This window comes from Oryzias latipes, chromosome 12, assembly GCF_002234675.1.
Source record: "Oryzias latipes chromosome 12, ASM223467v1".
NCBI lineage: Eukaryota > Metazoa > Chordata > Actinopteri > Beloniformes > Adrianichthyidae > Oryzias > Oryzias latipes.
The window spans coordinates 7864608-7882582 of record NC_019870.2 but is presented as its reverse complement, the minus strand read 5'-3'; the positions used below and the strand labels follow the sequence as shown (position 1 = coordinate 7882582).

At 38.6% G+C, this 17975-nt stretch overlaps 1 protein-coding gene across 2 annotated transcripts in view; it reads left to right on the top strand.

Annotated features, from left to right (window-relative positions):
* The window catches only part of LOC101165159 (netrin-G2), an 83992-nt gene that overhangs the window by 38434 nt on the left and 27583 nt on the right, over nucleotides 1-17975 (top strand). For both annotated transcript variants that reach the window (XR_002291305.2, XM_011481543.3), the window contains exons 4-5: nucleotides 10250-10422; nucleotides 11432-11461. Coding sequence is in view for 1 of the 2 variants with exons in the window: in XM_011481543.3 (XP_011479845.1) it covers nucleotides 10250-10422; nucleotides 11432-11461 (203 nt within the window). In the remaining variant the exon portion in view is untranslated. The remainder of the gene's footprint in view (nucleotides 1-10249; nucleotides 10423-11431; nucleotides 11462-17975) is intronic.

The window sequence follows — 17975 nt, the reverse complement described above, 5'->3', positions numbered from 1 at the left end:
GGAATTTATGAAGCTGGAACATAAACGCAGTCATGTCCAATTAGCTCCTCTAAATTTACGAGGCGAGGCAGAGGAGGAAGTAGGAGGGGACATGGTGATAAAGACATCAGCAGAAACCAATAAGGCATGCTGCAGCTCATTGATTTCAAGTTCATGCAACTTCCATTCTGAGCTTGGTTGCTTCCAGCTGTCCTGGAAATAAAAGGCTGGAGGACTCAGGCCCACCTCTAGTAGACAGTGGCTAAGGTTTATGCGCTTTTAAATAAAGTTATAAATAAACCTGGAAAATCCCTCATTTGCTTTACTTTATGTTCAAATGGAAAAAAAATAGGCAATACTTGACAGTTTTAAACCCTAATATAATGAAAAAATTGGCTTCTAAACTGGTGGGTTAGAAAGAAATTCTGAATATTCTGCATGTAAATCCGCTTCCTGGTGGATGACTGAACATCAGTGCAAGGTAAAGGTCAGCCATCTGCCTGAAGTAAAAAGTAAAGGTGAAAGCATTTTTTAAATGGAGAAAAGCTTTAAAGGAGACTGTTTTTAATAGAACTGGTTTTCTGTCAACATCCTGTAAAGAGGAATGTTGGAGAAATTAAGTTTGTGCTTCACACCTTCTGAAAATCTTTCATAGATGTTCTGGCAGCATGGCCGGACTTCCCATTAGCCAGAGCCAGGCGGTCGCCTGCCCCCCCCCCCCCCCCCCCCCAACACTCTAGGGAACCCAAACTGAACGACTAATAAAATTTTCTAAAGTAAATTTTACATCCATCATTATTTAACTCTGCCATAAAAAAAACACAACGAATCACCGAACTGGCATCCGACCAATCATGTAAATGTGTTTTGTGAGACTTGCAAGTAAGCAAGCAAAGGCAGCATCGGCGGTTTGCATCCCAATAGGGTGGTTTGTATTCTGACTTTTGGGCAAAATTTGCAATAGGTGGATACACATAATGTGGGCGGGTTTGGGATCAGTTCGGGATCTTTTAGTTCCTGGTTGAAATAGTAAGTTACAAGCAGGAATGTGCAGTCAGGGGAAGCAGTGCATCACCTGTTATCATCCTCACCTGACGTCATGAGATGTAAAGCCTACTGATAGTAAAATAAATGTGTTCACTCTAACCTGTTCCAAAAATGCAATTAATACATTTAATCCTAATCATTTTAATCATTTTTATCCTCAAAAATTGCTGTATTTAGCAAATTTCCAGTTTAATTGTACAATAAATTACTCAATTCTATGTGAAGTTGGGCGGATTGTCCCTTTAGTTCACTCAGCGTATGCTAATGTTTTAATAATAACATTTTTGTTAACATTCTAGACATTTTTACTTCATGTCCTCTATTTCTGTTTGATAGTTAATGTAGTTGTTTATGTAGTTTGTCTGTCATTTAGAACAGGATAAAAAAAACTCTAAAGGAAGGTAAAAGAAGTCAAGAAGGAGACAAGTAGAAGAAAATGAGAGGAAAACCAAATGGAGTGTAAGAAGATTGTAACTTCTTTAATTGTTTAATCTTTAATTTTTTTAGTGATGCCAACCTATACTGTTTAGTTCCTTCATTCAAGTATGTGTTTCTTGGGAAACACATACTTCTATGGGATTCTTGACATCGACGTTACCCTAAAGTGGACCAGTAAGGATTCTATTTTACCCTAAAGATTTAAAATAAATTAATTAATTAATGAATAAAAAAGCAGTGTTATTGCTCGCCTGGGGCCCCCAAAACTGCTAAGTCAGCCACTGTCTGGCAGTGAGACCTTTTTTGAGGCCATTGACTGATCATAACTACAGCTTCAAATATTGCCATTTTTTTTTAATAGAAGTGATAGTGCTGGTATTCAAAAGAACATTTCCACATGTGCAGGTTTAGAGTCTGACCTGAAGCTCTCGTTAGTATCAATGCATTTTGTTTGTTACCCACTGCAGAAACAAAACTACAAAAATGACTTGGGGCTTGTTTACCAACCTGGGCTGGTTTGTTTCAGTGAGAAAATAATGTTAACACTGCAATGGTGGAGCAATTAGAGAAAAAATAAATGCCCACAGCATAAATCAATGAAATCATGAAAAATATCTGGTGGGTTAAAGCAGTGTGGTGAAAACAGAGGTTCTTTTTTAGCATGTGATAGAACTAGCATGTTTTTGTCTTTGTGCTATTTATTACTGGTGAAAACAGTAATAAACAGCAGTTTGTGCTGCTGAATTCTCCAGGTTCTTGGTTCACTCCACAGAGCGCTGCATTAGCACAAAGCAAAAGACAGAAAATTGCTCATTTGAACTGAGTCCACAGGACTGTCCTAGGGTGAAAGCAACTGTTCCATACCATCAAAGACACATGGAGCTGTAGGCTTTACTGCAACTTAAACTAACTTTAACCATATAAAGTTAGATTCAATTTTAAAAGGGGTTAAATAATTATTTGGACTGCAGCAACTCTTCAACCGTTTACGCAATTAACGTAATTTCAGTAGAATGTGAAGCAGAGAAAAACAGCCGATATGCAACGCTCAAAAATATTGAAATGCTTACGTAATCAATCTGCTGATTCTGTCGTGGAAAAAGGTTATTTTTATGCAACACCCTAAGTTAGTTAAGAGTTTGGCCTCAGAAAAGCATTTGAAACTATACCGTTGTACTTCTATTATTTGTAAAAATAACCACATTTGAAACCAAAGAAGTTTTAGTTGAATTAAAACAATAATTCCAATGGGGTTTATTCAGACATACCTCTGTTTTGTCAGAAGATTCATAACCCCTATTGTTAAGCTTGTAAAATATGCCTAACACAAGAGGCCTTCAGCTCTCATCTGTTTGCCCAGCTGTTGGACAGGACAAGTTGATTTTTTTTTTTTTAATTCCGGTTCAATGCTTTGATGGGCATCTTTCATCAATGCTTAGGTGACTAAAAAGCTACATACACAACGGCCATGTGATGCACATTCAAGAATACTCCATCAGCGCATTTTTTAACAGTGGTGTTCACACTGGACAAGCAGGGAGGGGCTTCTTTTGCCTTTACTACTGTTTATTAGCGCATGTCCGCCACCAATAGTTGGAAGAGGCTTGGAGTCAAATGTTGAAACGGTGCAAATCTCGTGAATCTTGCTTCAGGCTTTTTCTTTTACAGCTCTATTCCAAATTATATAATCATTGGTGTCATAATTTCAGCCAGGCACACAAGAACCTGAATTGAAGAGGATGCCATCCATATGTCACAATCTAATCCAAGTCCCTGATGATCAAAATTTGATCTGGTCCGTAGAACCGCCAAAGGGATGTTTGTATAAACTTGAGATTTTCAAAGCAAAAACCCAAAAACACATACTTTCATTGAAAGTGACCACTTGAATGTGTGTTGCAGAGGGCAGTGTCAACGTAGCTTAAACCGTTGAGTTTTCTTCTTAGTTTTTTATGCCTTTAACAAGATAAAATACAGTTTAGATAGGGACAGATTTGGAACATAGTTTCCAAATGAATGCCGTGTCAGTCACTCCTAGGTGATAAGACTTTCTTGAAAAAGCACAACACTCTGCCCCCATTAGACTCTCTTTTTGTGTCTCCATCAGATTGTGCAGCCAGGGGTGTTGTAAACGTGAGATGCTGCTCCTCCGTGAAAGCTGATTGAACATGGAATAGTGGAGGGAGACCTCCCACTGAGTCACAGCTGCATCATTTCAGTCTGTCATCATAGGTTAGAGCACATGGATGTAGCCCTCCTCCATCCCGTTTCTCCTCCAGTTGTGAAAGACAGACTTTCTTAGCTTTAAAACAGTCTTAATTCTTCATTAACCAGTGTGGTCGCTTAATGCATTATTTAGATCCTCTCCATTTTGTCATCTTCCAACTCTTCCAAAGCACATGTCCACAACCTAGTTTTCCCAGTGCACTCCTTAGTCAACAGTGGTGCAACGGCAGAACCAAAGGAGCTAAAAGGGCATGGCTGCAAAGACCAAAACAGAGAGATGCAGGGGAAGAGAAGTAGGATGAAGTGGAAAATCTCAGAGGAGGACAAAAGTGAAATGCTGACAGTCAGTCGCAAAAGACTGCATTTGAAAGCAAAAAGAAAGAGGGAAAAAAAGAAATGAGTGAGACAGAGCGATAGCTGTGTCCCCTATGAGGGATAAAGAAATACAAGTCGACTACAGTAAAGAGACACATAAAGCCCCATTAACTGCTGCTTCCAGCAGCTTTTTCAGGCTCGGCCACCACATGACTCCCCCTTGATGTTTGTTTATCTTTCTCCTTACTTATCCTTTTTAATTGCTGCTTTTCTGCTCTCTGAAACAGGCAGACCCAAACTATTAAATACTCTGGGCCAACATGGCGTTGGACAGAGAAAATGGGGGAAATGTTCAGATAAACACACATTTAGTTAAAGTCTGGACAGAGATACCTTATCTCTTTTTAACTGAGAACATTTTGCTTTTACTAAAAGGATATTTAAGTTATTAACTTGCACTAATAGCTTTACCTTGTATTACAGAAACCTAGTAATTTCTGCTTTATATTATTTTCTCGTAATATACAACTAAGTCAGTGCCACTCACTTTAAGCCATTATAAGAGATGCAATCCGTGGGCAAAAATGTTTTTCATGAAGTCAAAAACTATATTCAGGTATTTTTCATCATTTCAAATGTTTGGTTGGACCACCAATAGATTTGCTGTCGAAGGTTGTATTTTTATATTTTTCATACATCACACAAACAGTGCATCTGGAGTTCTCCAGAAACACACATTCCCACTTTGACAACCCAACACTGCAGTGTAGAAACACAGCTGCAGGTCATCACAATAACAATAGAAACTGAAATCAATAAATCTGGAAAAACGAGGTGGAAACATAAGTGACCTAAATTTTAGAGCATCTGAAGGCTTTGGATTTATGTTGACTGAGGGTGAAATCCACAAACCTGAAACAGCTGTGGTGATTACAAACTAAAATCAGGTGTGACGAGATCACTCAGCCAACAACATAAACACAAAAAGCTACACATAAAACATGATTTCAAAATCTAAGAAAACTGAAGAGTTCCCTAAATCAGTGGTCCCTGACCTTTTTAGGCCATAGACCAGTTTAATGTCGGACAATATTTTCACAGACCGGTCTGAACAAAGCTGAAGTTGGCATTTAGTGTTTTTTTAGCTTCTGATTTCAGGAAAATCTGTATTTCAAAATAAAGTGCAGTTTGTAGTTTTAAAAAAAGACAGTCTGAAAATGTCCTGTTTACAAAGGATAACGATTTAATGAAAACAAAGAGGATGATTTTTAGAAGTTGTTTCTGATTTTTAAAAATGTAATAAAGGCAACATCTCAATGTCTTTATCAAATAATTTAACACTCATAACTCAAAATCTCAGATTATCTTTTAGGGCAAAAGCATACTTTTTTTTCTAAAATGTTGACTCATCGTAGATTTCTCTTTAACACAGGAGTATTTTCTGTTCTAAAGTTTCTTAACTCTGCCTGTCTTCTTTAGCTTCGTCATTGGAAAATTTTTAAATGTCTGTTAAATGTTTCCACAAATCAGCAACTTTATTTTATTGAATCTTCGTTCTCTGCAAGATATTGCAATCGATTTAAACATTCTTTGTTCTCTAGGTTTTGTGTAGGACCCATTAAACACTAGCAAAGTGGAGATTAAAACCAAGACACCAACTTTTAGGGAGTGGTGGATATACACTACAAATACATTGATAGTGTCAGAAAACTGGTATTTACTACATGTAATAATTATGATAAATACACAAAAAATGTTAACATTGTCTTTTTAATATTAGACAGTTGGTTGCAAAATATTGTGCAGAGCTAGCCCTAACCCTTACCCTTTTCCTTTAAAGTCAAAGGTTCATCTTTGGTTTACTCAATGGCTCCTTCCTCCCCTAAGAAACTTTAAAAAAAAAACGTTTTATTAAATTAATATTGTTAGCTTTGGGTTTTTCATTTTGCAGCCGGAGTAGCTGCTTAACGATAGTAGCACATTTATTTCATACATGGTACCAAGGTGAATGTCTTGCGTCAAGAGTAAGTCTTAGATGAACATGGTTGACAGATTCAGTCAGTCAACAATGATCAAATCCTATGACCCCACCCTTACATTGACGTGTTCTCCCTACCATGACAAAGGTGGATAAAGGTGGAAAGATTTCATGTAATCCATGGTGAAGATCATAAATCATTGAAGAAAAAAGGTTCAGAGCACTGTCTAGTGGGTCTAGATGACCTCACTCCCAATGTCAAAGTGCCTAGGATAGCACAAGGGTTAAGCTCACAGTTTTTGTTTTTGAGCAACCTTAGGGTTATAAAAAAAAAAAAAAAAACTTGGATGCAATTTCTTTTTTTTTTTTAAGTGCTCATCACATCATCGATTTTATCCGTTTTGCTTTTACTTGTTCTGACTTTCCTTGGAACTACTGGGAATTCACAAAATATGCTATAACCTGAAACAAAACATCTTTACAGGTGATCAATGTTCTTCATGCATTGTCCCTCGTTTTAAATAAACACATTTAAAATTCTCTTGATAAAAATAAATCTAAGAATATTCCATTTGACAAAACATCAAATTCACATCAAAATTAAATTTGGTCACTTAAATATGGTTTTGGGCTTTAGCTTTAGAAATCCATGTTTCATTGCACATGTTTACTCTGCTGAGTACCCACTATAAATGCCCCTTTCTGTACTTTGGTGGAATTGTGTCTCCGTATGCGCAAGTGTTTTTAAAAGTTAAAGGAAATTGAGAACCTTAATTCAAAGAAAATACTTCACTGCACCACTGCTTTCACAGAAACCAAAACTGTATTTACTGGTTGATAAACAGAAGCACTCACATGTAATTAAACCACTAATTAAAATCCTACCTTGTGAGTACTTTCTAATTTGCATCCCTCTCCTCCAACTGTAAATAATTCCCATTTCTACCGCCCACCTCCCGCCGTCTCTTTACCACCTCCATCAAGACTGTGATTGATCCAGTTGTCCTAACTTAAGTTTCCGTAGCTCATTGTTGTTCCTCCTGCTTTGATGACTTTGCAGTCAGCGCAAACATCTTGCACATTAACATATGATTGTGCACATGTATTATTCGTGTGGGGTGGGATCAGGAGAGGGGGGGGGGGCAAATCCCAGAACGAGCTGTCAACAGTAAGGGGGGAAGCAAAGAGACACGGCACTCGGAAAGTCGGAATGGCACATCGTTCATGCGGAAGGAGTGCAGAGCTGGAAGTGCTCTTGGTCTTTGTGGGATGCAAGGTAGAGGTCAGAGGAATGGGTTAAGAGTATTAGGTGTCCTTGAAGTTTATTATAACATTTTGCTGATTTCAATGCACAGAGATTTTCTTTATAAACAAAATTCATTCTTCAAACTCATGAGCCTTTGATGCTCGTCCACAGTATGCCAGCTGTCTGGATGACTGACAAAACAGGGGCCATTTCTATTAGTACCAGGAATCTATTTGGCCTGCATGACACAAACTGCACAGCAATGTAGCTAGAAAATTACTCTGTTCCTGACTATTGATTTATACTACAACTCCAGCTCCTCCACGTTCTACACAAGACAGATAAGATGTATCAGCAAAGATGCAGGGGATGAGAAGTGGTGATATGTTCAGCACTGTCAGTCATTCAGTGCAGGCATTAGTCACTGCGCGTCTGCTTCTCTGATTTGTTGGCTGTCGTTGGCGCTCTCAGATAAATGCGTGAAGCCGAAACACACACCTGTCTCATTTGACACACGTTCTCCCATGCACCAAAAAGAGATGTTCAATTTCAGTCTCCGCTGAGTGGACAGCTTGTGTCCTTCAGAGTGGAGGCAGAAAACAAGGCCCCGTCGATGGATGGACCCTCCGTGGCTCCTGTCAGCACGATTGCCGATCAAAGCAAAACTAGCGGAATTTATTGGATTGAAATCTTGGGATACAACTCCAAACCTAGCAATTGACTGTTTCCAATTCCCCCTTGTGGTTATTTTTAGTTTTACGTAAACTAAGAATAATTAAGGATATATTTTATTGATTCAAACTTCCTACCTCACTCAGGACAAGTTCAGGGAGTGCGCAATGGATGAGTGTGGGGAGGAAAGATTGAAGTATTCATCTCGGCAGAATACAGAGGCCATTCTTTGAATATTTGATGCAGACGGATAGTTGTTCACTCCAGCGGAACAAACTGGATTGGAGTCCAGTCGCTCATCTGGAAAAGGCTGTAATTTAAAGTCATACTTGCCGAGTGTCCTTAAGATCCTCATTTCCTTTCTGGAAGAATCTTAACTGCTAGATTTGCCCACCTGGGTCCCACCCTGAACCGAGGTCCAAACGCAGATGGTAAATGTTCATAGGGGCTAATTGTTAATGTTTTGTTTGCAAATGAGAGGGTTCAAGAGGTTTAATTTGAAGGACAAGTAAAATCCCCACAAACAGAAACCAAGTAACCCTGTGGTCAACATCTGCAAAACTGGGATCAAACCAATCCCCTCTACATACATTTAGTAGCTTCAAAAAAAAAAAAAAAAAGAAACTTTTTTTTACATTTTGTTTAACCCTACTTTTGATTCATTTACATAACATTCCAGGTGTCTTTATTGAGAGGGAAAAGGCAATACATTTTACACCGCTACATTCTGAATCTGAGTGTGCGAACTTCAAAACAAAGCTTTTGTGCCTCGGAACGTGAAGCTAAACTGTGGAACAGTTTGCACGTGGGGTGGACGAGTTATCCTACCGTTAAACACTTAAAAAAAGAAAAATAGGAAGAAAATGTTCATGATAGGAATCCTACAGGCGTTTAAAGAATTATATGACTTATATGATTGTTTATAATGTAGACTGTTTTAAAAATAATGTTAATAAAAGAAAGGCTCCTGTCAACAGTTATGGTGCAAACGAAGGTTAACCCCTTCATGCCATTATATACCATTTAATCCAGGATTCCATTAAATTTAGCATCAACTTGAACAGTAAAAACATTTAAAAATATCTACCCGCTAATTGGAAATAATGTCAGGCATGAAGGGTTCAAGTTTGCGTTAAAGTTTAGTGGTGCGGTTAAATCATCATATATCTAGAACAGCCAGAATGGCTGTTTTTCAGTCAGTTTCTTCTGTTTGCCAAATTTCAGAAAAGTTGGCATTTGGCTACATCATATGTATCTAATATATTACAGTAAAGCTGCACACGAGGAGTGCATACTTATGTTGTGAGCACCACTAGCTGGCTCCCTGCACAGTGCTCAGGATTTGGGGGGTACAAAAAATTAAAAATACATACAACTCGACTGCGTTTTTCCTACTTCACCCTTGCGACCTGCTGCCCGCACCATGCCCATAAAAAAAAGTGCATTTAACATCCCAGAGCGGTCTATAACCTTAACATTAAATGCAGGCCACCTGCGTGCCTTCAGGTGTGCCATAAACACACCCACAGACAGTGACTAAGGCTTTACTCATTATTACTTTAATACATTATGACTTATCAGCTCCATGATTCTTTCTCTTAAACAATAATAATTAACCCAGACGGTTCTTTTGTGTAAAACCAAACCATCAGACAATCACAACCTTTCAATTTATTCAAATTTTCCTATTTTTGATTCCGTTTCTTCCCACTTTCCTTAAGTCTTCTTCTTGAAGTTCCTGTGCTTGAAAAACATAATGGGACAAAAACTCAAATTTACTGGCATGTGTTGAATCTGTGAGAAAACATCACAACAAACATGGGACATTTTGGTTCCGTCAGTCATTTCTTAGACTAAAAAAGGAATATATCTAAAACAGAAACGTGACTGAGAGTAACACAAGCCAGAGATAGAAACTAGTCCCAGGGGCATATCAGAAGTGTTTGTTTCAGATGATTTCTCCCAAAGCCTCATTTCTGGTTAATTTTTCTGGTGTGCAAACACACACGTGCTGGATTTGAGTGCAGAAACAAAACCAGCACTAAACTAAATGAGATATTTTAGTACTTTTTCTGTCTACAGATGAGTTTTCTTTACATTATTGGATACTGTCTTAAGAAAAACAGTATTTGTTCAATGTTTGCTCTGGATAGTAATCAGTAGTTGCTCTTGTCTTTTTATAACCTTGTCTCTTTATAGTCCCCTTCCATAATACCTGCCCTCATTAACACCACCTAAACAACCAAGGTGTGATTATATTGAAATCCTGCTGCTTTTTTGACACACACTCATCACACGCCACTATTTGATTCTGCACGTGTTGACGGTATCATCCCTTTCTTTTGAAGGTGCAAGTGTAACCTCCACGCCTCCCAGTGCCTGCTGATTGATGGGAACCTCCAGTGCCAGTGTGAACACAACACGACTGGGCAGGACTGCCAGCGATGCAGGAAAGGCTTCAAAGCTCGGTCCTGGAAAGCAGGTTCCTACGTGCCTCCACCCAGAGGAAGCCCCAACACCTGTACGTATATCTGCCCCCAGGATTAAAATGATTGTGCTGACACAGTTACAGATAGAATCGCATCATCTTTCTCCTGCGGTGTCGGTCTCTTTAAAATTAAGTATGAAATGGTGGCATATTTACAAGCAGAGACACCAAATTGATTTTTTTTACAGACTGACAAATGCAGACACTTTTATCATGAGGTCCTAAATGAAAAGTGGGACCGAGGGAGCAGGCTGAGAAGAAAGGACAACTTGAGAGATGATGACAAAGAGGCTGAGCGGATCAGAGCTTTGTAATAGCAGGGGAATGTGTGGGGAGGAAATCCTTTTGGAGAGTGCAGCCAGCTACAGTAGCGAGCCGTGATAAAATAATAATCTAGGGCAGCCCCTCCCTACTTCTCTCCTTTTGCACTAATATGGCTACACAGGGAGAGAAAGACACGCAGAAACGCAAACATGCACCTGTACCTGCGCACACTGGAACCAACCTTTTTTTTTTTTTTTTCCTGCCGCTATGCTGTTGTTTCTTTTCTAATGGCACTGCCGTTCACCTTCAGAGCCCACCGCCAGCTTTTAAAAACTCCTGAATCCCATTAGTGGCATTTAAAAATTAAAATGTTTTCAGCTTGTGCTCGATTGCTTGCAAAATGGTCAAGGCTGGCGAAGAAGTTCGGTCTCTGCAGATTGCATTATGCACACCCAGCGGGGCCAGCTTTAAAATGCTATGCAGAGAAATATGCAAGAAAAGCAAAACGTGTGTTTCCCTTAAAAGATATAAATGTGATGAGGGACTCTGAAAACAAGGGTTTGGGAATGAGGAAAATTAGGAAAAGATGGTTCAGGCGGGGCAGATCCGATCATTACTCAGAGATGCGGAGAGGTGGGCCACAATAAGCCCTTATTTTGCTCAACAGCTCTCTCTGCCACCTGAGTCTGAGGAATGAGGCAGAGTCAAGTCTTTAGGCAAATTGAATGCATAAATAAACAAGCTCTGATCTCCTCTTTCTTTTCTTATTCTCTTTCAGGTACAATTGCTGGCTCCCCCTCCGGTTCCAGTAAGTAATATGCAAAGCAGAAAAAAAATAGTTTGCTATTTTTCTTTCGCTCCCTAATTTGCGTCTATTCTCACATTGTTTTTGTAAAATATCCCTTTTAATTTTTTTGCTTTCCCAAACTCCACCTCTTCCCATGTGATGTTCTGCTGGCTCTCTAGTCAATCATTTCTATTCCCCACAACCCCTCTCTCAGTGTGGCAGCTTAGGCCCTCTATGCTTCATTATTAATAAGTTTCTCTGTCGCCATGTCCTTTTATCACAGCACATCACACTAACCTGCACAGGAGGAATTCTTCCACAGTTCTGCCTCTTTATATTTAGACTAACGACTGCGCTGGTGATGGATGGAGAAAAGAAGGGACGGGAGGTGGTGGTGTTTAGTGTATTGAGCAACAAAAAAGGAACTAAGAAGGGAGGAAAAGACACGTAGAAGCTGCAGAGAAGGATGCGGGCATATGTTCGCGTGTTGTAATGCAGTGTGATTCCGGGCGAAGAGCTGGAGGAGGCAGGAATAAAAGGGAATTTGATTAGGGATTCTCTCTGTGGAGAGGCTCTCAGCCTCCGAGCTGTTAGACAGAAACGATCGGTAAAGTGGCAACATCAACCCTGACAGCACTGGGCTTCTCTCTACATGGCCCAGCAGTGCAGAGCCGATGCGCGGACAAACCCAGCAATTGGACTGCACTGCAGAGGCCCGCTTCTGGCAATCAAACAGAATTGTATAGTTATTTGGAAAAATAATGCCTTTGACTGCAGTTAATGGGCTGATTAAGGCTTAAGTGGTCGGATCAAGACTCCCACAGCTTCAGTTTGTTAATCAAAATTTTTTGGGTGAGTTTCAAATTGCCTTGACAGCAGCCTCATGTTGGAAATTTACTGCTGCTGAAGCTGACAGAGATGGTGAGAATGATGTTAAATGTTAGGCAAAAACAACGGTTTTGTTATGTAGAAAATACGACAAGTGGGCCACAAGCTCCTTACCTCTCGATTCTAATGCAACCCATAGCAGACAAATAGATCCACGTTTGTCTTCGTTTTCCTCATCAGAGCTGGCATCAGGATCAAAACTGTATGGCTGGATAGCTCCAAAATAGCTCGCCATCGATGTTAGGTTGGGGTGTGTAAGCTAGCGAAAGAGAGTGTAAACAGAGAGCTTTCAACAACAAAATAGGTGAAAGGGGGCGCCAATTGCCCCACCCCTCAAAAGCAATTTTCAAATGAACTACTGACATGCTGCAGAAACTATGCCCTAGAAAACAACATGGGTATTTTGATCTTGGCTAAAAATTGCATAATGTTAATTAAAAGACGAGAGAGGGATTATAATAGATCAAAAGATGATCTGAGTGGATTTTAAGGGTGAAAATTTGAGAAAACCAGCAATTGAAGTGCTACCATAAAGTGCACAAGCTATGTTTAACCCTAACCAGAGTAGGTAAACTTTAAACCTTCTTTTAGTGTTACTTTATTCTTTCTGTCTGTTTTTAGGCTTCTACACACAAAATATGTTCCTTTGTTTTCAGATAATCTCACTCACATCTGCAATCAGCAGTTTCTTTAGTAAAGTAAATCTCTTAAGAAATTATTTTTAGAATTAAAAAAGATGTCCCTCCACAAAGGTCACCCAAAACAATGAACATTTCTTTCCATGAATATTTTAATAATAACTTGCCTCAGGCAATATATTCCTCTTATCGTATCTGTCAAAATTCTGACTCTTTTCCTCAACAATCCATGAAAAACATGCTGTGGTGTTCAGAGAAATGTAACTTCTTTGTGGACTGAACTGGAAAAGATGATTGACAACACTCTGGTATCTAAAAAGCACGACAGCAGCTGTTTAGCTCAGCATTTTTCAAATGCTGGAAAGTAAAAATCCCCGCTAACAGACAGCTTATACCACTAAAGCCTACACTACAACTACAACATCTTTGTGTGAGTGTGTAATCCACACAAAGTTAAGAGTTCAGAACAACACTTGAAAGTCAAAGCGAACAAGGAAAAGTCTCGTGAAAAATGTGTGAATGTTATGAGCTCTGAATATTTTTCATTTTTTGTGCACAACTAAAACTAAACAGTGATTTTTAACCTAAAGGTGTTAGAAAAGCTGCATTCTGCCTTGGTGCAGCCGTGGTGCAGCGGTTGGGCGGAAGATTGCAAGTTGCCTGCTAATTGCCTGCCCATGTGTTGAAGTGTCCTTGGGCAAGACATGGAACCCCACAATAGTGTAAATGTGTGTGTTTGAATGGTTGAACTGTGATTTTAAGGGACTTTGGGCATTCGAGGAAGGTAGAAAAGCGCTATACAAGTATATGCCAGTTCCATTCCAACAAATTGACAACATGAAGTTTTACAAGGAAGAAAATTGCTAGAATCTCCAGGTGCCTGTACAAAAATGAACAAGGGGGTCTTTTAAACCGGCTTTGATTATAGTGATGAAATTAAAAGAAAGTGTTACATTAACAAAAGGTTTAAAATAGTAAGATTTTGAAATTAACCCTTTATTTTGTTCATGTAACATTTAACATGGCCGTTGACTGTATATGAGAACTGGAATGTTCCAAACATTGCTCCAAGAAGCCAAAATCCTAAATACTTCTATTGAGAAATGGGTCATTACTCAGTCATATTTGTCAGAATGACCATTATTGTTCTACTTTCATCATGTTCTTGCTAATCCATATTTTTTGTTATTATGTTTTTTTGTAGTGCAAGTTATTCATGTTTAAAAACTGTCCAACCAAATGCCTCGATAAAAGTAGGTGGTTGAAGTTTGCTCCCATACCGGACACTCAAAATGTTTGACAGATTCTCCCAGGCCCGCTTTCAAGTGGAATGGGTGTGGACCTCCAATAAACTGATTGGCTTAAGCAGTTGCCATAGAAACGACGAATCGTACCAATTTAGACCAATACCTGCTTACTGACGTCTGAAAAAATGGCGACTGAACCGACTTCAGCGGGAAGAAAACCATTCTCCAAGGGTGACGCCACACTCACTCAGTCAAGTTCTCATGATCAGTCAATGATAATGAGATTGAGTCAAAGATTTATTTATTTTTACTGCTGGGGGGCCCTAACATTTCTTGCCCTTGCAAAAAGCTTCTTTATATTTTCATTTTTAGCAAACAAGCATTACAAAAATTGAAAAGTTCTTTAACCCCCACTGGAGACATAAAAATGCAAAACAAACCTTCTCCTTTAATTTGAACAGATTCAGAAAAAAATAAACTGTTTTGTTTTTATACTTTGACCTCCTAAATATTATATGAACATAGAGACAACAGCTTCAGTCTGTCTCAGTCATTTAATATTGAAAAGCTGCTCAATGGTGCTTACATAAGCAACAACAATCCTTTGAAAGTATGATGTAATATTTAAAAACAGGAGAAGTTACTTTTTCTTTCCTTTTCAGGAAATTTTTCTCTTCAATCTTCACTTGACATATTTATACATCTACATGTATAAAGTGTGATATTGTGTCGATCCTTCTCCGGCTGGCTGGTCGTAGGCAGACCTGCTGGAGCACAGGCTTACTACATGTGTGACAAATCAAATGCATGCGTCTGTGAATGTACTTATAGGCTGCGACAGGCCGGGTGTTTCCGTCAGTGTAGGAACCATGCATAATTCATCCTGCGACTTACTGGAGGTCTGAAGACATACATTGACCGTTTCCCTGCCTATTTTTATTTCCAACATTAATGTTGGATGTGGTTTGTCCCATTTCGAGAACAAGATCGTAGACCTCCAGACTTTATTTGTTCTGACTAATTCTTAAAGCAAATCTAGGAAAGATGCAAACATTTTCTGTCAGCTGCTTCCATGTACAGTAAAGTGGTCCTTGCAGCACCGTGTGCCCTCATGCTATATTTAAATCTGCCATCTTGGTAAAGAAGGGGCCATCAAATGTTACACTAGGAAAGCACTTAAAATGTGGGTGGAGCTGGGATTTCGGCTCCACTGTGATGTCAGACTTGTTTTTATTTACTTATCCGCTATAAGGAAATCCATTAGTTGCTTTTGTTTATGCCTAAGCCCAGCAGTTTTGTTGTTTGGCTGACATTGGTGGAAAACAAAATACATGTCCTCAATAACTTGAAGATGTGATTTAAAGTACATGACTGAAGGTCCAACAGCAGATGGTTTGTCTTATAATAGTCTTCAAAAACATTTAGATATTTTTTTTTCATTTTTGAAAGACAATAGGGCTTCAATTACATTTCTGTCCAGGTGAAGGAAACAGAATTTCTTAAGATGTAATGAAATGTTTAGATGAACAAACTTCTTTAGTCGCATAATAAATACACACTAATTGTTACCCTGTTTTTCAACTTCATATTCTAATCAAAAGTATTAATTTGCAGCTAATATTTCATCCTGCCCCATTTACAAAACTGATGCCATTACTGAAATGTGTATGAATTTTATATATTTAGGAAAAATTGAAAAATTTAGCCTGAAGTTATCTCCATTGATTTGGTCACTAAAAACTATTTCAAAGCTGTTTTGTTTAAATAAACCAAAGAGGAGAGTTTTTCCAGTCTGCAGTCAAATCGTTGCTTTTATTTGAATTTCACAGCTAAAGAACTACATTTTGGCTTTAACCTGACCCTAATGTGCGCAAACCCCAGCTGTACATGTATGTGTGTGCCTGTGTGTATGTTAAGATTTATGGTGGACATATGGTGCACTTCAGTGTAAGCCATAAATCATCTTCATCCTCTCCTTCTCCTCATGGGGATCCAGGTCTTAGATCTCTCCTCACAGGGTGAACACCACTGTTTGTATTCTCTGACACACATAATATTTATACTAAACAATGACGCACGGGTTTGTTTTTAAGACGTGTTCGAAGCAGTTACTAATGTTATTTAAATAAAATATAGTTGTATTATTGATGTGTTAATTGTGTTCATCAATGTGAGTCAGAAATATGAGTTTCATAAATCGATTTTTGAAATTGTTAAAGTGTTAAAAGCAAACGCATCAACAAACACGTAAAGGACTTTAGCATCGGACATATAGTAGCTGCATCCTTCGTCCCAGCCCTGCCCCAGTTAAGTCAGTGAGCATGCTCAGATGAGGATTAGCGCTCTATTGGCAAGCGGGTCTGATCCACTGAGGCTGCAGCCCATTGGTCAGCGGGACAGATAGGCGTCAGCAAGAATGACAAAGGAAAGGTTGGAGAAATCAAATCCTAAAACTAACCCTGCATGACCCCCCTTCAGGCCCCACCTCATAGCGGCAGAGGAGACTGAATTTAAGCAGAAACACAGAATGCTAATGTGCTCTCTGCTCAAACCCTTGTTTTTAATCAAAAGTGAGGCGGACCTTGCTTAGAAAAAGATTGAATCATGCCTGGAAAATGGTGGGACATATTAAAAACATCCATGCTGTCTATTAGTTGTTCTTGCATGTTAACCCATCCTGAATTACAATGGCTCCATTAAGCCTCAGCTAAATCAGTGTCCACCTCACTAGTAATAAATGATGGGAATGCTAAGACTGACAGGTGACATTAACTATTATTGTTATACTTTTCTGGGGCACATTAACAAAACCGACAAATCACCTCATTAAATGCAAATGCACATGTGTGGAACATGTCCAAAATATGAAAGTACATAGACAAACAGCTAACGCAGAGTGTGTGTGCGAAGGAGTGTGTGTCATGGGACAGTTAGTGATTCCATTTGCACAGACGGGTGCATATTAGAGGATTATGGCATGGATCAGCTTTTATTGTTCCAGCGTTTTATGACAGAGGAGAGGCACAGTTGACTGGAATAAATACTTTTATTTAAACGTGAATTATACTTTTTTTTAAGTCTAAAAAAAATACATTCTGTAAAATTATGCCTTTTGTGACTTGAATGAGTGATTGTACTTTTTCTACATTTGTTAATAGATTTGGTGAATACAAATTTTCTATTCTCTTTCTGTAATCCTACATCTACTTACATAATCAGGGAAAAAAAGAAGAGTACAAAGGACCTTTGTACTCTTCTTTTTTTTATATATCTATAGCTATTGATATCTATATCTATAGCTACATCTATAGATCTATATAGATATAGATATCTATATATAGATATAGATATCTATATCTATAGATATATAAATAGATATAGATATATATATTTACACACGTGCATATAAAACATGCCAAACTTTTGTCAAACTTTATTTTTAAAGCATTTTTCCTGCCAAAGTAACAAAGTGTTATGTTTTAGTTTAAACCATGCCTTACAGTCTAGAAGTGGAGGTCATGGGTTCAAAGCCACAGTGGGGGTCATACCAAAGCCAGTAAAAACTGGATGTTCAGCAGTAGGTGATTGCATTGGGGGGTTAAACCACCACATGATGCAAGCATAGCTGTGTTTGCTGGGGATGAGTCAAATGAGAAAAACTAGCGAAACTATATTGCTGAATTAGAACAACACCTATGTTAAAGAATGATGTAATAAGTCCTACATTAAGAAATCATTTAGATAAATATTGAAAGTATCAAT